Source organism: Sphaerodactylus townsendi, linkage group LG02 (assembly GCF_021028975.2).
Source record: "Sphaerodactylus townsendi isolate TG3544 linkage group LG02, MPM_Stown_v2.3, whole genome shotgun sequence".
In the NCBI taxonomy this organism is placed as follows: Eukaryota; Metazoa; Chordata; class Lepidosauria; order Squamata; family Sphaerodactylidae; genus Sphaerodactylus; species Sphaerodactylus townsendi.
In genome coordinates this window covers 152,511,963-152,535,152 of record NC_059426.1, presented here as the reverse complement: position 1 = coordinate 152,535,152, position 23,190 = coordinate 152,511,963, and the positions used below count along the sequence as shown (strand labels likewise).

Below are 23,190 nucleotides of genomic sequence, written 5' to 3'. Positions count from 1 at the left end.
TGCAGAAGGAAAGTTCTTCTGTCAATGGAACGGAGCCATTGGATGGAGTCCCGTGGCCTCTTCCCACCCCATCCTAGGATGTTGATGCCAGGAGGCAGCTTCTGCTGACGTGACAGCCCCACTCGTCAGCATCCCTTGGCGTTTCCGCAGAGGGAGATCAATGCTGGAAATACCTCAAGGCAAGCTGTGGACAAATAGCGATTGATGGCCTTTGTGACCCCACCAACACCCAGCAGTTCCAGAGCAGGATTTCACCACCCGCTCCTCCAATGATCAGTGCATGCAGACACAGCCAGCCTCCCCTCGCTGGTAGGGCCACAGTCCCCTGAAGTGCTTACTGCCCACTAGGCTGGTGTTGCAAGCAGTAGGAAACCTGTTAACATACTCCCTCAGATGTGGGTTCAAATTCCTGCCTACAACCAGAGTCCTTTTGCTAGGGAAGGAAGCATGCCTGTCTGTGCTCCTGTAGTTGGCTCAGGACAGGCACTACAGTGGATTGTCCACAACTGCTCCTGCCAAGGGTTTGAATCCCAGCCAGGAGCACCAGACTTTTGCCAGGCAAAGGGAATGCTGACAGTGCGGCCACAGTAAAGGGAACACACCATTACTGCGTCCTTGCCAAAGGCCATCCTCCCAGTGCACACTGGGGACAAACACTCGTGTGACAAAAAAGCTCATTCCCCATTAAGGCTGGGGCCTGAACACTTGGAAGTAGTCGTCTAACCACTCACCCAACTGGATGCAGAGAAATGAGACATTACTATGGAATTAAGCATTCCCTACAACAGCCCTGCTGTCAACATCAGCCATATAGATGACAGCAGGAAAACCTACAGAGGCAGACATATCTCTGTGGAAAGGCACAGGGATATTAAATCCAAGACCCCCAATCTGATTCCCATGTTGGCGGCGTCCTGAGGCAGTCCGGCAGAGCTCCTGAATAGTAGTTTTGACCCATCAAAAATGATCAAGGCGAATGGCTGCTTGTGTTAATTGGCTGCCCCACATGCCCATCATTTTGGCCAGTAAGCACCAATGCAGGATCTCCTTCCTGAAACCAAGTAGTTTACGACTACTGCCCATTTCCATTTGTTTAACTATACGGTTTACCTTCCATAATGTGGGGAGGGAGCCTCAGAAATGATAGTGGATTCTGGAGAAGAATTGTCGCTTAAATGAAGAAGATATAGTCCTCATTCTGTCGGCTCTTTCATCCCAGTGAGGAGCAGAGGGTGGGATATGGAAATATAAGGCATGATCCAACTGCAGGTCCGCAATCTAACCCCCCTTTTTCAAATGGGAGAAACTTAAGAATGTGTTCATTGAAATTTTCTCATCCATAGTTCCTTATCTGTACTAATTCCTGCAGATCAGTAGTAGGGTATAAATCATCTTGTATCTAGGACTTTTGAATGAGGCCTGGGCAAGTTGCATCTATAATTAAGCTTTGCATGACTGCGCAGATAAGGTGAGGTGCATGGGCCCTTCCCAGCCAAATGCTTCAAAGTACAGTTAGGCCAATTACAGACAGGGGAGCTTACCTCCTCTCTGCCCCACCGCCGTGTTGGGCATTCACCTGAAGTTCTCTTGCTTTCTGCAGGAAAAACTGAGAGCAAGAGCACAAGGCATGCGACAACTTCCTTGTATGTTGGTACAAGGACATTTGCTGCATGCCACTTCTGCTCCCTGCAGAATCAGAACAAGGAAGCTTGCCTTGCAGGGGCTCAGTTGCCAGCATGCTGTAATTGACCTCTTCGTAACCAGCCTTTGTTATTCATTTGCCCTGGTTTAGTATTTAAAGAAGTGCCCATCACTGTAGTCTCCTGAGCATTTATTTTGCAGCCTCCTAAGCATTTATTTTGAATCGTCCCATTGAACTTCTGGATAAGCACGCATATGATTGGGTTGCATTATTTACATTCTGAACATTGGACTCTTTTTTTAATGTGAAGCGCAAATCTTACAGCAGCCATATCCCTTGATTTCCTTAGCATCCCGAGAGACTGGTAACAAAGCTAGTTATTTGGGGTAGGCAGTGAGAGAGCCAGCATGGTGTTCTGGTTAAGAACAGCAGACTGTAATCTGGTGAATCAGGCTCAATTCTCCATTCCTTCACATGAAGCCTGCTGGACAACCCTGGGCCAGTCACGGTTCTTTCAGAACTCGCTCAGCCCATGCAGAAGCAGTCAATGGCAAACCTCATATGAATGTCTCTTGCCTTGAAAATCCTACGGGGTGGCCATAAGTCAGCTGTGACTTGATGGCACACGTGTGCGCGCGCACACTCACACACATGCACAAAGTAAAGTACTGCTGTCAAAAAAAGATTGATTTTTCTAAGCAGTATTTACAGCATGGCTAAAAAGAAAAACATGTATTTTAATCAGTCTTTTCTCCTTCTTAGGGACCAGGTGAGAGATAAGTTGATACAAACAGTCCTGGTATATTGCCATATAATCACTGTGCTTTAAAGTAAATTACTGAGCGCAGCCACGTATGACAAATGTCTGATACACAATTTAGAGATAAATAGCTGTCCTCTAGGAGAATATGGATCATTAGATTTTCTGTTGCTAATTAGTAGTGGAAGAAAACTACAGATGTTTTGCAAAAGAATAATGCCAGGATGTCACTAGACTCTGGCCATTTCTCACAACAGCTATAACCACGATGGAAATGTATTGGAGTGGAAAGGAAGCGTCATTATTCTGGACATGTGAAGCACCCATATATGCCTTATACTTGTATTCTCTGCATCCTTTATAAGCATTCTTTACAACACCCATACCACCTTTTGCCTAGGCCAGGGGTGGCCAACCTATGATGCTCCAGATGTTCATGGACTACAGCTCCCATCAGCCCCTGACAGCATGGCCAACTGGCAGGGGCTGATGGGAGTAGTAATCCATGAACATCTGGAGCACCATAAGTTGGCCACCCCTGCCTAGCATAAAAAGACTCAGATATCCTCTTCTATTTTGTCTGACAAGGGGGGCTTTGACTCTTGAAAGTTTATACCCTGAAACTCTTGTTGGTCTCTGAGGTGTTCCTGGACTTGAATCTAACAATTCAAAACAGTCATTTTTACCCCATTATGCTCTACTGGCAAATCTGTAAGGGATTCAGTTGTCTGGACATAGCCTGAGGCATAAACAACTATGTTTAGGGCACAGGCTGTAAAGCAAGATGGGCAATTTCGGTGTCTTTGGGAACCACTTTTTACAAATGTCTGTGTGCTGTAGTTAATTTGGTATCATCTTAGGAAAACAGCTTCCAGTTATTAAGTAAGGCATTGTTCTGTTTAGAGCTGGCATGCCACTGCATGGAAAAATCTCAGATTTGGAAAAGTCTTCCTTTGTGAAACTAGGCAAATTTTTACCATTAGCTTGATTAAAACTTAGTAGACACCATCAGAGTACTGTGAAATTGTTCTGTTGGCTAGGTATAACCCAGGCAAAAATGATCTTTGTACAAAGAAATGTTTGTAGCCTACTTGATTTGTTAGAATTCAGCATACATACTAGTTCAAAGAACTCTGCAAGGATGACAGATTAGTTGACTTAACACTTTTTAAAAACTTGGATGTTCTAATGAATTTCTTTTCCGCGCTATATGAAAGCGAGTGTTCTTTCTTCCTAATTGTTTTCAGTTTAATTCCGTGGCACGCAGCCCTCCACAAAAGAACTGTTTAGTAAGCAAAATGAAGTGTTGCATTATTCAAGGATAATTTCTTCAGTACTGTAAAGTTTCCATTTTCAGAGTTCTAAAGCTGAATCGAAAAATTTTCATTTTAAATGTTAAAAGAAGTTCCCTAAAGTAGAGTGCCCAGGTATGCCTGATTTGGTACAGCTTTCAAATGCTGTGTTCTTTGAGTGCTGGTGAATGCTTGCTACTTTCCAAATCAGGCATACCTGTGTTCTTTGAGTGCTGGTGAATGCTTGCTACTTTCCACAGCTCATTTGGATCAATTGTTTAAGGTCTGCATTTTTCAAACTGCGTTTCTTTCCACATTAACTTGTTTTTCTCTGAATATTGTAAGATATTTGGGGGACTACTGTATATACCCGAATATAAGTCGAGGCACCTAATTTTACCACAAAAAACTGGGAAAACTTATTGACTCGAGTATAAGTCTAGGCGGGGAAATGCAGCAGCTACTGGTAAATTTCAAAAATAAAAATAGATATGGTCGGGGGTATTTGGGGTCTCTGCCACTGACCTCCCATCTCACCAATCCCAAGGTCTCTGCCACTGACCTCTCCATCCCGCAGCTTGTCCAGCTCACCCAGGTTGACTGGCTGTCACCCGCCGAAAGCCAGGGGCCAGCCGCCACCAAGAAGAAGGCAGAGGCAAGGAAAGCGGCTGAAAGGGGGAAGGCACAGAAGAAGGCAGAGGAGAGCGAAGACGGGAGAGGGGGAACGCCACATAAGAATTAAGTGGGACCCTCACTTGCATATAAGTCGAGGGGGGCTTTTTCAGCCCAAAAAATATGCTGAAAAAGTAGACTTATATGCGAGTATATAGGTATTTGAATAGGCACGGCAAGCTGATGCCTTGTGCTCACATGCCACAACATGGCCCATTAGTGCAGCGGGGGCCATTCCAAAGGCATGCCCAGGGGTCAAACTGACGTTAGTCAGCTTCCATACTGGGTTTGTGATGAGTTACGCCATGGCCTGAGGTGTGGACTTAAGCCACCCTTTTCAATTTATTTATTTATTATTTATTGCATTTATAGACCGTCCTCCCTCGAAGGGCTCAGGGCTGTGAGCAGCAGATAAAATTCAACTGACAACAATTAAAATCATAATGATGAAACCAGCTCACATCCGTCGGAACAGTAAAATTAAAATGCCATATAATATCTAATATTAAACTTCCTTAAATCTCAGGAACCGTATGTAAAACAGATGGCGACATGCCCCTCCCCCTCCCATCCCGGAGGGATTTCTGGCAGTTGGGTTTTTTTAAAAAAATTTCTGCCTCCCTGTGCTTCTAGAATGCCCTCTGGTGGCCGTGTGGCAGCACAGCATCAATGCCGTCTCCAGCCGCGTGGGGCTCTGGATTGGGCTGCCAGTTCTTTTCTCTAAGTAATGAAGTTAGTTTGGCCATGTCTGCCAACTTTAATACTTTCACCCACCATTCTTCAATCCGAGGTATAGCTGGAATTTTCCATTTCTGTGCACAGAACATACTTGCAGCTGCTGTCATGTTCCATGTTTTCCTCCATAGATCTATCCGTAAGTCCCAACAGATAAGCCACAATAACACAAGCCTTTATTGGCATATAAAACAGGACTAAATTTTAAAACAAAACAAGGTTAAGAAATACAGTAACAGATAAGCCCCAGGTTTCATATGTATGCTTGTCTTTAAAATCCTTTGAATTATTGCATGTATCGACCTCCAAAATCCCTTAGCTTTTCCACAAGTCCCCCAAAAGTGGTAAAACATCCCTCTGCTGGCCCGGGTAAGTTTGGGAGCAAGGCTCTCATCCCTGGACCCAAGACTAAATTCTAAACCCTCTTACGCTGAGAAGTAATTGCGCCTTTTTTTTTCTTACTGAATCTTTACATTTTCACTATATGATTTAAAGTCAGCCCTCATTTTATAAACTCAGTTTTCTGAGTGGGGTGGTTACAGGTTCTTGATTAATGTGAATTACAGAGCAAGCCTCTTTTAGATTTATGCCCTCTGTGCAAGATTAGATTGCTTCCAAATGTCCTTGTGCAAGTGGCACAGCTCTCCGCCTGTGAACAATAAAGAATGACAGGATATCTTTGTGCTGGAGGAAGGCTAGCAAAGGTGCACCTCTTTCCTGATAGGAGTCTGTTCAGAAGGAGAAACTGGGAAGAATACTATGGAAGAATTCAGTTTTCCCCAAAAATTAAGCCGTGCTTTGTGTAGGCCACTGTCACATTTCCTTGTGCATGTAGTCCTCATTCTTACCCTTGTAACTTGTTTGTTCCCTTGTCCAAGTGTCATATGGAACATGTTGTGCTCACTGGTGTGAAATTTGTAGTGAGACTTAAATCCTTCTCTTAGGGGATTCTGGGTTCTCTGTGCAGGCTTCCTACCCACAGAAGGAGGCACTGTGGGCGCCTGGTCATAAGTGTATGTAATGGATAGAATGAAGACATAGAATGGCTCAGCCATTGCTGTATGTTGATTTTTGGATGTCTTCTGGGCATGTGTGATGTGGCGGCATCAGTACAGATCGTGGTTGGTGGGTGACAACTGAAGTTGCTAGGAATGCTGTCAGTGGCTATCTGTGTCGCTAGTGAACTATTGTTCCTGCAGCTAATTTTTTCTGTTGTCTTGGCTGCTGGTTGACCATACAGTTGAAAACTACATTGTGCTACCAGTAGTTCTGGTACAGCAGTCCTTCCTTTCCCCCCGGCGTACCAGAAATCTCAGTAGGCTCTCTTGTTATTGCATATGGACCTTTGCTGTCCAGTTTCATACTTTTGTATTACCGTATATACTCGCGTATAAGCCGAGTTTTTCAGCCCTGTTTTAAGGCTGAAAAATGCCTCTTCAGCTTATACACGAGTCCTGCTTACCAGCCGGCTCTTCAGGCCTCTGCCGAGGCTGGGGGCGTGGCCGAGATGACCTCCCTGCGGAGACGTGGCCAGGACGACCTCCCTGCAGCTGCACAAGCCGCTTGTTGCTGCCCTCCTGGGAGGGTGAAGGGGAACCCTGGCTGGCTGGACTTCCTCAAACCCAGGGAGTCAGAAGGAACTCCTTATTTGGGCAGTGACTCCCCCTGATGTCATTGCCCAAATAAGGAGCTCCCTCCACCTCCAGGCTGGGTTTGAGGAAGCCCAGCCTGCCAGAAGGTGGAGGGAGCTCCTTATTTGGGCAATGACATGAGGGGGAGTCACTGCCCAAATAAGGAGCTCCCTCCACCTCCCAGCTGGCTGGGCTTCCTCAAACGCAAGTCAATACATTTTCCCAGGTTTTGGTAGTAAAATTAGGTGCCTCGGCTTATACACGAGTCAGCTTATACACGAGTATATACGGTACTACCCTACTTTATAGAACATACTTCCAGAAACGGTGAGGAAAATACTGGTCCTCTTGGTTAGGTATAAGTGATGCAAGCCTGAACTTTTTAGAATGGGGAAAATTAATGAGCAGGTTGTTTTTTCTGTTATGCATGAATTGTATCAGGATTATTCCGTTTTAATGTGCTGTTAATTTGAATGGCCATTTTGAACCTTTTGTAAGGCACTTAATGAGAAAAGTGAGGTAAAGGTATTTCAGATGGAATCAATAAGCATAAGTCTCATTTGGGTTGCAAGTAGCCTCAGAAGTGTTTCAAGTATAGTTTTTGTTCGATTCAGCTTTTCAAACACTTTTGTTTGTTTGTTTCTCAGATTGCTGTTTTCGAAAGTCAAATTGGAGTCTCTCTGCAGGGGCCCTGATGAAGCTCTCCTTACCTGTAAACACATGCTGCAAATCTGGAAGTCCTGTTACAATCTCACTAACCCCAGGTAAGACAACATGGAAACACCGGATAGTGTCTTGGGTCTGCCGGGATGTTTCCACAGGCGAAAGAATTTCGCCCTGCAGAGCATGAAGTTCTTGCTGAAATGTGCGTCCCCCTCCCATACCCAAGGATCAGAACTTCTGGGGCTGCAGCAAGAGGGGGGAAAGGTGAGAAAGTCATGCTCCACAGGCAAAAACAGTGCAGTAGCCCCAAGCCTATACATTGTGAACCATCTGATTAGCATTAAATTAGAATAAGTACCCATTCATTGCCTGTTCACCTAAGGCAGATTCTGCATGAACCCAGGGAGCGGCAGAGCACCGGTGGACATGACACCGGTAAAACCTACCTCCTCTTCCTATGTAGCTCTGTCGGGATGGGGGGGCCCCCCCCCCCCCCCGTGGCCCTGCAAAACTGGATTCAACAGGTTCTGGTGGGTTTTCCAGACTTTGTGTGGCCGTGGTCTGGTGGATCTTGTTCCTAACATTTCGCCTGCATCTGTGGCTGGCATCTTCAGAGGTGTATCACAGACTTCAGAGGTGTATCACAGAGGTGTAACAGACTTCCCACCAGAATCTATCTGAATTGCATATGCTAATAATATAACAACAACAACAACCTATTGTATAGTAGTCAAAGTCCTTTACATTTTGTAGATTCTGGGTTAAGATTTAGTTTAATTTTTCAAAAATTTCTCATTTCTCAGTTTTTTGTATTTTTGAACCTCTCGCTTTTCCTTTAAAAAAGAACCCCTACATTTTGACCCCTGCGTATGGTTGTGGCATATAAAGTTCTATAACATAGTCTGTGTAGGAATCTATTATAAACTAGTTATGTATGTTTGTTGCCTTTGTCCAAGAGGGAAAATGTAATAGGTAGACACGAATAAACCAAGAGTGCTTAAAATTTGTCAGGCATCTCTTCTGCAGCAGTTTCGAGTTCATATCATTGAGCGTTCCATCTAAGTGTCATGCAAAAATGAGTTTAAATTTACTGAAGAGAATGTCAGGATCGCTTGCCCTCTTATCCTTCCTTTCAGAATGCTGACTGCACGAACACTTGCCTGATGTTGTCCTCTATTTATCCTGCTTTCATGTTTCCCCCTGCTTTGTTGTGATTCTTGTTAAATCTCGTTTGATACAGTCATTTTGGGAAGATTGCATCCAAAGTGCCGTTGATGCTGTGTGGATGGGAAGGTGTGCATTTTTTTCCAGGTCCTGCCTACATGGGTGCCATTTTCTTTATCTAATATCCTGCCCCCCCCCCCCCCCCCCCCGCGCTTTCAGTCTAGAGGGCTTATTTCAGGCTTCTAAAAATTAGCAATAGCTATATCACTATAATGTGATAACAGTATTGCAACAATGGATCCACCTTTTTTAAAAAAAAACAGTAACTCTTTCGTTTGCAGAGTTGTAAGGGGAAATATATTGGCTGTTCATTTCACATTATTAAATCTACTGCCAAAAACGGTAGGCAGAGGATCAAAAAGTGCTGTCAAATCACAGCTAACTAATGACAAATCATCATGATATTTTCAAAGCCAAGGCCTGGATTTCCTTGGTGGTCTCCCATTCTAATACTGACCGGGGTCAACCCAGCTTAACTTCCAAGATCTGACGAGATCAGGCTAACCTGGGCCATCCAGACCAGGGCAAAAGTGGTAGAGCCTTTCATTTAAAGAAAAGCAAGCAAGCTGGGTGTTAGACAACTATTGCATCAGATAGTTACACGGGTTACATTTTAGCTGTAGCTTTTACTGATTTTTTTTTAGGCCTTTAAAAAAGCCCTCCATTGGCAAAGAGGAAAATGGCAACCACAGAGGGCTGAGACAAGGAAGGGGAGGGGCAAACCTGTGTGTGGATCCTCTGTTGTCTCTGCAAACATGTCCCCGCTTTGTCTTCCTGTAGAATCAGCTCTGGTTAGAACAAGTGCAGGGCGGCTACTTAGAACCATTTTTAATCAGGTTTATAAAACTCATAGAAGCCTTCTTGGGTTTATTGTAACCAGAGTTAACAAACATACCAGGTTTGGGGGCAGAACTGCCCGTAAGTTATGCTTCAGTTTTACTCTGCTCAGCTTCCTAATTGTTCATTCGGTGTTTCCGCCGTGTTTCCTCCTATGATCTCTCTGTTGGGGTCCCCAGGATCTGCCCTTGACCCTCTTATAGTCCTTCTCTATATGTTCGGTTTCTTTCTTTTTCCCAAGGCTTTCAGCATCTCCTGCCTGTAAGCTGACTCTCAGCTCTACCTGTGTGCCCTTTAATTTTCTCAGTATTCCCAATCCTGTATCTCCAGTCACGTGTCTCGTGATTGCTTGGATATTTCACTGCTGCCTTCAACTCTGTGTCAAAGACTAAACTTCTCAACTTTCCTCCCAAGATTTCCTCTCTCCATACTGATTGACAGCTCTACCATCCATCCTGTAGAGGAGGCATGAAGCTTTGGTATTTTTCACCTTTGTCGCTCCCCATACTGGGTCTGCTGCTTCTCCTTTTTCCTCTCTGGAAATCTGTGGTCCTCGCTTTCTACCATCTTGGTGGAAACTCTTGAGTCGTGCTCTGGTGGACTCTCGCTTTGATTACTGCAGTCTTCTCTTTCATCTTACTTTTGTCATTCCTTGGGGCTCCTTGCCTCTAACCAGCACTCTGCAACCAAAAAAAAATAGTCTCTCGGGTCATCATGAATATGTGACATCCCTGCTTAAATCCCTGCTTTAGTTTCCTGTCAATTCTCCAGTTCAGCATAAAATTTTTGTCCTTCCACGATGCTTGCTTGCTTGCTGGTATCCTGAAACATCACTACACATGATATTTTATCTTCCTTCTCTGTCCAAAGGTCTCCTGTTCCCTTAGATGGTTTTGCCCTTTCTCTCTTGCTTTCCCTTGCGCCTGAAATTGTCACTGAAAATGTCACCTTCTTTGTTTTCTTCAAATGTCTCCTCAAAAGCCTTCTGTTTTTATGAAGATTTGGGTGCAACCTCTTCATTCTAAGCATTCAGCCCCAGGGGTAAAAGTAATTTAAATTTCCCATTGGTATTGACTCTTTCAGGAGCCTTGAAGCTGAAGATGGAAAGCGCTGCTTTGGCCCTTTTCTTTCTGGTACTTTGTGGTTGCCCACTTTCACACCGACAGAAGCCTTTGTGCCTGTAGCGATAGCATATTCTGTTTACTTCCCTCTCTCTCCTCTCCCTTTTCGCCACCCTTCGTCTCAAATTTTAAATTTATAAACCTTTCATCTTGTGCCATAGGGGTGACATGAAAAAACCTAACAGCTGTTAATTATGAGACTGTAATGGCAGGAATGTGATTTAAAGTCAGAATTTCAGTTTTTTAAAAAGACTTTCCAGAAGTAAAATACCCAGGATTCATTCAGAGAGTGCAAGAAAAATAGGTAGAAAATGTACAGACGTACAATTAATTTAACTATATACTTAAAAAGTTGTTTCTTTTCGCTAGTATTTGTACATACAAATTGTATTTTGAGTAAGCTAAAAGTGGATTGCAGTCATTGCTGTTTGGCAGTATTATTGATATAATCAGAAGACTCAAACAGCGTTTTTCATCCTAAAAGTGTTTCGAGTCAATTTTCCCATTCTGCAGTTGGTAAAATGATCTCCTTATCTGAATTTCCAGAGTGCTTATCTGAGGGGTGGGGGGGGGGGGCAGTCTTCTTATGCCCATATGCTTAGTATGATATCTGCATCACAAAAATTGTAGTAATATACTTTCCAACTCCTGAATCTCTACTTATGTGGCACTGGAGCTAATTGTGTGCTATCGCTTCTTCTCTAATGGGGCTTATTCAGTCTTGCCTAAAAATATTTTAACGTAATCATTACTCTAGATCTTGGGAATTCTGACCTGCTATGAACTATAGAAGTTAAACTTTTCCCAGTACATGGAAGCAATACATTATTTCCAAGCAGCATCAGTTGTTGGTTGCCTTTTCCTTCCTCTGCTTCTGGCCACATCAATTTAAAAACCAGTTGTAATCGTTCTTCTTCTGCATTAACTTCAGCCAATCTTTGTAAAAAGCATAGAGATTCAGTTATTTAAAAGTATGGAGCAGTTAATGATGGAAGCATTTAAGGAAACCTATGGACACAATGTTGAAAGAGAAAACAGATCTCTCTGCCACCACCACCACTGGCAGAGACTTTCACTGATTTCTCAACCATGTTCAGTTGGATTCCTCCACCTATACTCTAGCCACTTGTTCCTGCCACCTTGTTTCTTAGGGAGTTGTGATCAACCCAGGGGAAACTTGACTGCTGTCTAGAAACTTGTGTATCAATCATCTGCATGAGTTCCCTGGAAACTACTAGAGCATTCTGGAGAGGACAACCAAGAGACTGAGGCTACTGAGGAATTTGCTAAGGAGACCCCCACCCCTTCTTACCCAGGATCCCACAATCACTCCCAGAACTCCAGGAGTGGAGAAAATAGAAAGCCCACCCAGAAGATCAGCTCAGACAGTGGAATGCGTGACTGGCCACGTGAGGCCTCTCCTTTGCCCGTGAAACTTCGGAATACTCTGAAGGCACCATGACGCTTTGGAGGACATCGGGCAGCTGAAAGTGTTTGCAGGCTTTAAGCCACTGTTAAAGCTGCAGTCACCTGTTCCTATAAATAGCCTCAGTCCAGCTCTTGCTGTTTGTGGGATCAACAGCTCTGATGGTACCTGCTGCCCCTGCTTGCCTGGACTCCTGTCTGCCTATGTTTGTGAGAACTTGTGCATGCCCAGTGTCATGGCCCTGCAAGACGTTAGCCAGGACACTGCTATATATCGTTTGGGGGCCACTCCTAGAGGGCTGCCTTGGGAATTGTTTGTGCTGAGTTCAGCTTGTACCAGTCTGTCTCTTATCTCACTTCTGCAGCTGGGAGTACGGTATAAGTTTTGGATGTTTGTTTCTCACTGTTTCTTGCTGTCCAAGGAATGTGTGTGAGTGTGTCTTCCTGCCCAAAGGTGGAATGGGTGTGTTTGGGAATGATGTTGCTACTGTGGGGAATATAACGCTGTGCCTGTTTTGTTGTATTCAGTTCTGACGATTAGAAGTCATCAACTTTTCTATGCTTGTAATCAGTGAATAAGAATTCTGCTTTTGAAGTCCTTTTTTTGTTTATTGGACAAGTCTGGGGTTTTGGCACCCTGGGTGCAAGCAGGACGTTCTCTGCAATCAGGTAAAGGATTTAGGGTTCTTTTAGGTCACAGCAACAACGTTTCTTCTCCTGTGCTGCCCCTTCATACTGGGAGCATCTGGGACTGAACGGGCCTTCCTGCATCATCCAATCAGGCAGATGATTCACCAGCAACTTGGTTTCCTGTTCATTGACATTTGACATGACATTTTTCACGGATAAAGGAAGCAATTAATACTGAAGTTACCAAGAAATGTTTGCTGACTGACTGCATGACAAAATGGACCAAGGAAGTTTCCCTTTGGCTTCCTGTGGATACCTGTAACTGCATCGCTGTTCATGGAATTAGCAGTCTGTCAACGTGGGCTTCAAGTGTTCTGCAGAATCTTTTATACCATTTTAGCAGCAGCCGAACAAAGAAAGGAAGTGGCATCAATCTGTGTCTAGAGTGCATTCCTTGAGGATGGATTTTTAAAAACTTCACCCGAGGAAACTGCCAAGATGCTATTCAGGTTGAAAACTAGGAAGTCATTTTAAAGCTTTGGGAAGTTGGGGATTCTCTTCTACCCCGGCTTGAACCGTTTTGCACTATTCTAATCTTTCTGGGGACATTAGGACTGAAGTTACAACTAGAATGCTAAAAACATTGCCTTTCTCAAGAAAAATAATCTGTGAAAAATAAAGCAGCATCAAAAACCCAAGTCTGCTATTTATTTGCCAGCTATTTATGCAGCATCAATACAAGTAATTTCTCCACTATTCAATCTCTGTACATTATAGCTTGAAACAGAGAACAATTATTTTTGTGTCCTGTTCTGTCTCCAAGAGTGATGGTATCTGCATCAGTGTGTTTCTTGTCAGGATTAGAAACATTTCTGCATGTGCGTAAATACCACATACCATGTAAATACCAAATACCACATGTGCAGAAAGGAAGCTAGGAAATTACTTGCGAGTAAGCCTTCCCTGTTGGTGTTTAACATTCTGGTGTTTAACATTCTCTTGGAAGTTCTAGCTCCTCTGAGGTAGCCTACATCCCAGTGTGGAAAATGTTTTGGTCACTATAAAGTATATTACTTTTAATGGAACTTCTGTTTGTTCTGTTTCCTGTGTCAGGTTACCATTTCATAAATTGTAGATAAATACATATACTTCTGGGCTCTGTGGTAAGCACTACAAAGCAACCTGAGCATTCATATTTATTTTTAAAGCTTTAAAAGACTAACTCTTTTGCCTTATTTCCTATAGTGATTCTGGACGGGGCAGCAGCTTGTTAGACAGAGCCATTGCTGACAGGCGACAGCTTAGTACAATTACTTTGCCCGACTTCAGTGACCCTGAAACAGGTGAGGAACTAGTGTCTAGAACAGTAAAGTGTCAATGACAAAATGTGTCATCTGTAGAAACTGTGATCTAGATTCATCAAATCGCTTCAGGTAGGATTGAAATTATGTCGCTTTAAATATTTCTTTAGGAATCACCATGTACATAGTCTGAAATGTTTGATGTTTTTATTAATTTTTTTATGAACTGATGCCTGTGTACCTGTTCCCTGTAGAAAATAGGCACAAGGGCTTTTGAACTGTGCGTATTAATTGCAGTATATGCTAAAGACCCCCAAAAGAAGCCATTAGGGTCCAGTGTTCAATCTTGTGGCTTTGCCTTCTCACATGTTGTTTAACAGAGAGGTTCATGTATGTTGACAGCCAGAATCTAGAGAACTGTGCAGTTTGGGCTACAATCCTGTGCACCCTTACAGGGAAGAGAGTTCCATTGGGTTCAGTTGTGTGTATTTCCAAGCAAATGTGTAATATCATTGAACTGCATGGGCCCATTTACACACTGTTTTCCAGGTGTGCACATAAGTGTGCATACAAATGTACTTAGAGAGCTGAAATTGGCTGCATCACACTACAAAAAGTTTTAAAAATTAGGACAAAGTCCCTTTAGGAACATGCAATCGTTCAAGGATCTGGTACGTAGTGGTTTATCTGAATAATGCTTCCAAACATACTTTTAATATATATATTTTTAAAAATAAGATCTTCCAGCTCATTAGTAGACATTATTGTCTGAGCAATCTTTTTTTAAAAAAACACTGACTAAGTGAGAGGATGATTCACTTTAGGAACTTTCTCATAAAGCAATCTTACTTTTAAAAAATTAATCACACAACAGATAATGAACCTGCCTTTTGAGCGCAGAGAAAAAATAAATTGCATGATTTATCCATATTGAGCCCTAATCTCTCCGAATAATCACTCTCTAGTGCCCATCTGTTTTCACTGGAATATAAAACCACTTTCTGTTTTCACAAACAAATGTTTTGTGACCCTAATAGTTGAGAATGCAACTCCTTATTAAATACAGTATTGGTTGGTTGTTTTCATAAGGAAATGCCTAATGGATGTCAATCTCTACTATTTTGCATTTTTTTAACCAGTTTCTTGATGTGCATTTTAGCTTTTTGGTGAAATTGCAGCATTTCACGTGGGCTTTTAAAAATATTTATTGGTCAGGCCTTGATACTAAAGACGTTATTAGCCCTTTGCAGACAACAGAGGGCATATACATACTGGAGAGCTGAGGTAACACTAACTAGCTCTACCCCTGTATCCATCCATGTATCAGACATAATTTTTGCATGGGAATCTACGTTAATTGGCTCCTATTGTAAGGGAGCATCCAGTGCATAGATGTCAGGTGACCCTGGAAGAAGGGAGGCTGGGGCTTGTGTAAACCCTTTTCCCTTTGCCCATTAGGTGCTACACAGGGTAGCTCACTGCCGTCCAGTCCCTTAAATAGCACCTTAATCAGCTTAATTTTCCTGGTGATGTTTGTTTACCTCCATTCCATTAAAACTTACAATGTCCATTTTCATACTTTAAGCCTTTGGTAAAGGGGCAGGGCATTTTTTTCCAGGCTCGTTGGCAACCTTAGTGCATAAGGCTATGGGGAAATCTGCATTAACCCCACTTGTTACAATAACGTTTTGAGTCAGTGGAAAAGGAGTGAAATTCTACAATGTTTACCGAGTTGCACAGTTGTTCAGGACTGGAAAAAGGGCCTTGTTTCTTTAAAATGTTTTGGGCTAGATTGAATGAATTTTAGTTGCGCACAGCTGTGGTGAATGTAATGCAGTATTTTGTTCCAGGTTTTGAGATACAATAATTTCCCATGTGATAATATCAAGGTGTCAAAGATAGCCACAGAAACTGATAAATGACACCAGTCTAGTACTCAGTCAGCCCTCTGTTACAGACTTCAGAGATATTTTAAGGAGAATACTGAAATTTTACTGTTTGCACATGTTCTAACCAAGGTGTTTTCATTGAGGATAAATTAAAACAAAAGTGTGGGTAATTCCTTCTGGTGAGTGACAGAAGGCAGGTAATGTTTCTTCCTTTGGGATCCAGAGCAAGAATCATGCTTCCCTGAGCCTCCTAGCAGAAATATTCCTTGGGGTGTCTATTAGGTGTTGGCTCCTCTTTTCCCCTCTTCCTTTTACTTTCCTTCTCCTAAATACTTTCACTGATAATTGGACCTTCCTTCTTTTCAACATCTCCCATCCTAGTGGATTTTGTCTACTTACGCACAAGTAACGTGTGCTGATTTGTTCTCATGAATGTATTCTACAGTTCAGTACTAGTGCTGAAGCTCTCCAAATACGACCCAACAAATTTAGACCCAGTCCTTTCTCTTGGCTTGCTGGACTGGAACCAGACCATGATTAAAAAGACAGCAGCTTCATGACTTTTTCAAACGAGTGAAGTTGCTCTCCTTGATGCTGTAGGATCAGACTGGAAGGCAGAAAGCATGCTTCACAGTTGGAGCACCAGAGCCCATTTTAAAGAGAGTACAGTTATTGTAATTTTAAGCTTTTAGCATTGTTTTGTTTTTTTCACATTGCTTCTTTAAGTTCTGGGTAGAGTTATGCCAGATCACAGGCCAGCCACAAGTGATCAAATACAAAGAGGGATGGAACTGTCTTATACCAGATCAAACAACTAGTCCATCTAGCTCATCACTGTCTGCTGTCACTGGCCCCTGGTTCTTAGGTGCTGGAAAGGTCCTTGCTGAAATCCTTTAATAGGAGATGCCAGGGATTGAACCTCAGATAACTTCTACACGCATTCCCCCCTCACCTGAGTACTGATGGGCCTCATCCTACGTGCATCTCTGTCTAAGGGTTGCCAGTCTAAAAGGATGACCTGGCCTGCCTACCATTTTGTGCCACAGGGCAGCCCTGAACAGTTGCTCTGGCAGTCAACTCACCAAGATGGCATTCCTGTTTCACAAGTAAGTGGTAACTAAAATCAAGTCTTTTTAAGCCCGTCCTTCCAGTCTGCATGATAGCCATCGTATTTCAGGCCCCACTCTAGGGACTGTCCAAGATAACAGGATGTAGAAGTTAATCCTTCTTGGTTTGTTCTCCTGCCCTCCCTCTCCATCGGCAGTCTGATTCTATTGTCCAGCGGTGCAGATGGGAACATAGCGCATTGTAAGTTATCAACCAAGATCACCGGGCAGGATAGATGGCCTCTTGTGTGGCATCATTCAAAAATGGCAACACTTAGCCTTCAGTTTGACAGGGGCTGACGGCATTACTTGTAGCCCAGATGGACAGTTCGTAGCTTCTGGCTCTTAGGAAAGTCTTTAGAGGGTCTCGGAAAACCATGTCTGCCAGCTCTTTTCCCATGAAGCAGTTTGTTTCTCAGAGGTTTGTATAAAGCTATCTCCTCCTCAGAATAAACCGATATGATTGAAAGTAGTTTTGCAACCCCAAAATTCTGGGTAAACATTTTAAACTATGTGCATTTTTAAAGTTTACACAAGAAAGCTGTCATTTAAAGTGGTTCTCAGAAGAAAATTGGGGGAGGCGGTTGTGGTTAAACTGTTGCATCCATATTTTCATCACCCCCCCCCCTTTCTTGGCATCCATTAATCCATTCAAATCCTGGCATTTTCTTTATATTTTTTTCTCTTTCACTCTTTTTAGCTTCTGATTCCTCCACATCTTCACCTCTCTCAAGAACCGAATCTCCTCTCCACCTGTTTATGTCTCCTCAGTCTCCTCACCCTCTTCCCAAAACTGATACCTTTGTCTGGCCCCATGCAGCCAATCCATGCTGTGACCACGTTCCTGGGCCCTGCGAACCTCCACTTTGTAAACTGGTTTCCTCTTTCTGATAGGCGTGCTAGTTTGCTCTCTGTTTGTGCTTCTGATAATCTCTGGAACTGCTAAGCACTCTTTGCACGGAACTATTCATGGGCACCAGGGTGTTTTGGTAGGAGCACTACCTGCCTGTTTAAATGTATTTGATTAATTTTCATAGATTGGTTTTAAAAAAATGGAAGCTCCAGTGCTGTAGGCTGCAATATTCTGACTCCACGTACTTCAACACTGATAGTTTTAAGAGGCCACACAGTGAAATGAGGTTCACAGCTCAATCCAACCAGGAAAGCTCATGAATTGCTACTTAAGATTACCACTAGGGGGCTCCACCGCCTCCTTAAGATCACAGCGCCATAAAGAATTCCTGCAATATCATTTCTGGGGCAGTAGCAGCTGTGTAACAGTCTTGCATTGGGATGGATTCCCATTGTCGATGTCATGCCACGCAGTAACTATTTGGAATAAAATAAATAATAACTAATAACCAAGCAAGCTGTAGTGTTATGCCAGCATCAGGAGCCTTGCCCCTGATCCTGGCTGCCATTTCTTAGGTCTGCTTCTTTTTTTAAAAGCAGGGCCATCCAGTGCACAGTTGTTCCAACTGGTGGGATTAGGCTGAAATGGCTTTGCATAGGATTGCGCTGCAGAGGTTTACACTACAGGTTTGCAGAGGTTTACACTACAGGCTTATCTTCACTACTGACTGTTTGCTAGGAATACAAGTTTAGATTTGTTATCTTAGAGCCTTATTGAGCAAAATTGGCAAACAAATATCATTTTAGACTGGTTTCAAGAAGGACCCATTTTATTCTCTATTTTGGCTTACTCTACACAGTTGGGTGGTGCTGTGTGAGTAAAAGAAAACCTTGTCTCTGGCACAGAATATGATGTGCAGGTGCTAGGAAATAAATAACAAAGGAGTGTGAATTAATTAGGTCACAATGCAGTCAGATCCCATTTCAGATACTCTCTGAAAGGGTAGCTTTTGTATTAACACTCACTCTGTTCCCAGTTGTTTGTTTAAGGCTTTTGGTCATCCTGGGTTTTCACCATGAACTGTTAAAAATGGTGCACCTGTTCTGCTTAAAATTGCTCTATTACTTAGTTTGTATTTAGCTTCTGCTACAGGCCTCCGACATCGTCACTATCAGAATCCAGTGCTGCTAGTGGCCCTGGAATGCATACCCATACAGTTCCCTCTAAGTAGAGTTAGAAATTAAAAGTTGAATGCTAGTTTGGCCCCACGAAGGCTTAGGAAATTGAGAATGGACTTCTGCTTTGAAAAACATTAATGCAGTTTGATTAATTGGGGAAGTGCCATAGACAATTTCCTTTTAACAACTGAACCTCTGTCAAGCATATGACCGTAATGTAGTGTGACCCAGGTGCTATTAAATTGTTTGCCCTGTGACTTACTTGGGGCTCCATCAGGATGAATAATGAGAAGTTGTCGAAATGTGAGCAGCACAATAGGCTGCAAATTTTCCACCTCCTGTGAAACCCATAGTAGTAATGATAGAGATGTTTGTGGTATGTTTTTGCAAGAACTTCCACTTCAGACCTTCATCTAAGCTAAGAACAGACCCACCTGTGTGTTAACTAAATAAAACGTTTCCCCCTTCTTTTCAGTTCATAAGTAGAAAATGGTATGCCTCCTCTACGGCTTTCTTTCCATAAATATGCATTTGTTATTTTTCTGTGTTCTGTTTCAATATAGAGTAAGAGGGATGGAGCACACCCTCCTCCCCCCCCCCCATTTTTTTTTCATTGAACGTTTGCTTATTTGAACAACCTCATTCCAATGCCTTTTGGAAATCAAGAAAAACGGCTTACAGTTTGAAGGTTATCAGAAGTGTATTTGCTTTTTTTGTGTAATTCTGTTCTTATAGCTCTATTATCCTTTTGTGATTTTAATTTGTGGTTTGATCTGTCGTTTAAAGGCAATCCTCCAGACGCTTACTTTCATGGTTTTTTCTCCCTTTTTTCAGTTTGTAAGTAGTATTTACTATACAGGTGTATTCCTTAACTTCCTAAAGATGTCAGAATAACCCCACTCCACCCTCCTGCCCCCCTTTCACCACAGAATGTAAATGTTGTCCATTCGTCATGGAGGTTTGACAGTGTGTGCAAAGCTAAGCTGCTGCTCTTTCAGGTCAACCCCTTGAGGCCGTAACCCTTACAAGATCTGGATGCACTCCACTAGCGCTAGACTGTGGTTTTTAAAGAGGCAGTATTCACTTCTGGAGGGCTGCAAATAAAAGAGTTTTGGGAACAGGGAGCTTATTTCTCATATTCGTTCCTTGAAATTCTCGGTCCACCACATCTGTGTACCATTACGTTGATTTGTCTTGCTAAGTTTTTTCCCCTAGTTCTGTTTCTCCCCTGTACACTATAATAATAGTCACTTTGCTCACAAAAAAATACATTGAAAGAAAATGAAAGATTATATTTTTCTGAAGTCTAATTTTATAGCACTATACGTTTGATTGTATAGCTTTGTTAACATTTTCACTCTAGTTCTCTGTTTTTCTTTTTACAAACCTAATTCAAGGCAAAACAGATTTTGACCCAAATAATCGGGGCGTTCTGTGTTTGCAGGCATGGGGTATGGCTGCTTCATGAACCAACTGAAGGGAAATTTTCCTTTAATGGTCTTTTCCTGGTAGAATAGAGAGCCCCCAAGCTTCATATCCTTCACACACGTAATCCATTTCCCAAAATGTTGACAAGTAGGGACTGAGGCAGACGAGTTGTTGCAGATGCTAATAAAGCCTTGGGGTTTTTCAGAAGGAAATAGCTCTTTCGTTTAGTCCTGCAGAAAGTACTGTCTCTTTTCCCAAAGAGTGTGTTTGCTGGCACTGGCGTACAGATCTCTGCATGCTACACATTTTGATGTTCATGTGCTTTGATGCCTGCCTCTTTTTTTTTATGCACGTGGAGTCTGACGTGTGTTTTCACCTCGCATGCTTTTGCTCAATTCCATTCCTTTCCTCTCCTGAAGTTGAGATGCATTGTCCTCATAAGATTTGACTGAAAAGCAAGTTTTGTAGCAAGGAGAGAGTGAGCCTACGAAGGGTTTGCATTATGTGATTTCACCATTTCATCATTCATTTGGCCATTGTAAAGAAAAAAACCGCAGGGGAAGCAGGGAATATGTGCACCGCATAAGACATGGATGTTTTTCATAAGCCTTCAAGTTGACAGAATTCAACCAATTGCTGGCAGGAGGGGAGCTGAAACCATCCAATTTATAACCTGTTCAGAAACAGAAGTCCTCCTTGGACTAAAAACCATCCAAAAATGCTGGCAAATCCATTCATCACCTCGTCCTGACAGCAGGCTTCCTCTGTTGGTCATTCAAATTGTGGCAGATGCCTATTGTGACTATAAAATAAAGCCACTGAAACAAAGCATGAGTTCACCTTAAATGGATGGAAGCTTCCATTATGTTGGTTAAGTAATCCTGGGCAGGTATAGGATGAGGCATCGAGAAATGCTTCTTCTCAAGTAGATCTGCAGTGACACAAAAAAGTGAGACCGTAAATGCTATAGTCCAGATAACAGCAATTAAAATATCTTGCTCTTAGTGTTTTACAGAATTAGTCTTTTGGTTGCAGGGTTTTTTAAATTAAGTATTAGTGGAAAAGTTCAATGACAAATACGCCAAAAATTATAGCAGAAACTCTCTGGCTAGGATAGGAATACAAATGCAAGCTACATAAAAGATGTATAGCTAGACTTTGCCACTCCTGCCACTGGATGGACATACTGAAATGTGCAAAGGTTAAGTGACTCATCTGAGAAAATGAACCCAAAAAGAGCACTGCTGAATCAGGCCAGTGGTCTTTGTAGTCCTGTTTCCCACAGAGGCGGCCTACTTGCCTCCGAAGGCTCAAAGCTTCCCCCCTTCAACTGGCATTCAGACCTATGCTGTCACCAGGTTATAATAGCTACCTTTTCTTCATGAATTTGCTGAATCCCGTTAAAAACCTCCTAAGCTAGCAGACATCACTTCCTGGAGTAGTGAATTTCATAAGTAATAAGTTATTCTTTCATGGTCTTCCTAAAGAGGGGGGGGGGCTCTTACACATATGAAACTAATATGTTGAACAGAAGGCAAAGTTCCCCCCAGAAATCTTGCTTTCTACCTAGAAAGAATTTTTCTGTCTGTGAAAGGTGTATGGTCAGTCAGAAGTTTAACAGTTGAGATATAGTCTTACCGAGCCATGGACTTTCTAGTGCACTGTTATACCGCTCTCCTCCAAAGAGCTCAGAGCAGCATACATTGTTCTTCCCTCCACCATTTTATCTCTACAATAGTACATTGTGTTAGGTTAGGTTGAGAAAGTAACTGGCCTAAAGTTAGTCAACCAGTTCAAGACAGAAAGGGAATTTGAACTTGGGCCTTCCCAGTCCTGGTCCACCCATTAAGCTGACCAGACAATGCTGGCCTCAGCTAGTTCTGAGTCTGTACTCTATGTCTGAGAGTAGAATAACTTTTGGCTTCAGCAATGGGCAAAATATTGTTGACAGTTTGTACCTTAAGGAACAGAACTTAAATTATGTTCGGGGCAAAGATTGCCTTAGTGCAACTGGTAAAATGATAAACATCATGGCACCCAGCTCTTGCTAGCCCATTGAGGCTTAACTCTCCTTTATAGAGAAAATGATGACAAGTCAACATGTTGCTATCTTTGCAAGGATTCCACACAGTGTGCTGCATTTGCCAACTTGGGTTTCACAACAAGCGTAGAGTTCACAGGGAGTTTCAGCTCACTGATAAGCTGTGTGTTGTACACATTTCAGCCTGTGTGTTGTACACATTTGCAACATGATTGATACATAGACTTTTTACGTACTGATGAGCAGAACTGTTTTAAACTGCAGCAAAATACAGATTATAATGGAGTATTGGCAAGAGCTACTAATACTTTTGTTTCTCAAAAACAATATGGATGGGGTTTCAGTCAGTCTGCCTAGATTGCTGATGCAGGCGTCTTCAGTAAGCTCATTTGGAGTGGGCTGTGGGTGACTAGAATCTATTTATTTACTTCATTTATAGTCAGATTTCTTGCTGAGACTCAAAGTGGATCATAAAATATAAACAGCCAATACCTCCAGAAAACAATGCAGTAGGTTGAGGGTTACTGTTAGACAACAACACGCACCCTTTCTAAGGTATGACACGCTAATGTAGGCAGTAGGTTACAACGGTAGAAGGCAATGCAGTTGAAGGAAAGGGATAAATACAGAAACATTGTAATAGACTACAATCTTATTCCCCTATAAAAGCAACTTCCTGAGCTGATCCATTAAACGACAGTTCTAATTCCTCAATAAAAAAGCCGTCCTCTGTTTTACATGTTCTGCGAAATGATAGGAGTG

At 42.6% G+C, this 23,190-nt stretch overlaps 1 protein-coding gene across 4 annotated transcripts in view; it reads left to right on the top strand.

The window, feature by feature from the left end:
* The window catches only part of TTC7B (tetratricopeptide repeat domain 7B), a 130,878-nt gene that overhangs the window by 82,418 nt on the left and 25,270 nt on the right, over nucleotides 1–23,190 (top strand). For 2 of the 4 annotated variants that reach the window (XM_048485192.1, XM_048485193.1), the window contains 4 exons: nucleotides 7,380–7,496; nucleotides 13,878–13,975; nucleotides 17,629–17,796; nucleotides 19,746–19,796. In XM_048485192.1, coding sequence (XP_048341149.1) covers nucleotides 7,380–7,496; nucleotides 13,878–13,975; nucleotides 17,629–17,796; nucleotides 19,746–19,796 — 434 coding nt within the window. The remainder of the gene's footprint in view (nucleotides 1–7,379; nucleotides 7,497–13,877; nucleotides 13,976–17,628; nucleotides 17,797–19,745; nucleotides 19,797–23,190) is intronic. The other 2 variants (XM_048485191.1, XM_048485190.1) reach the window with 1 other exon arrangement.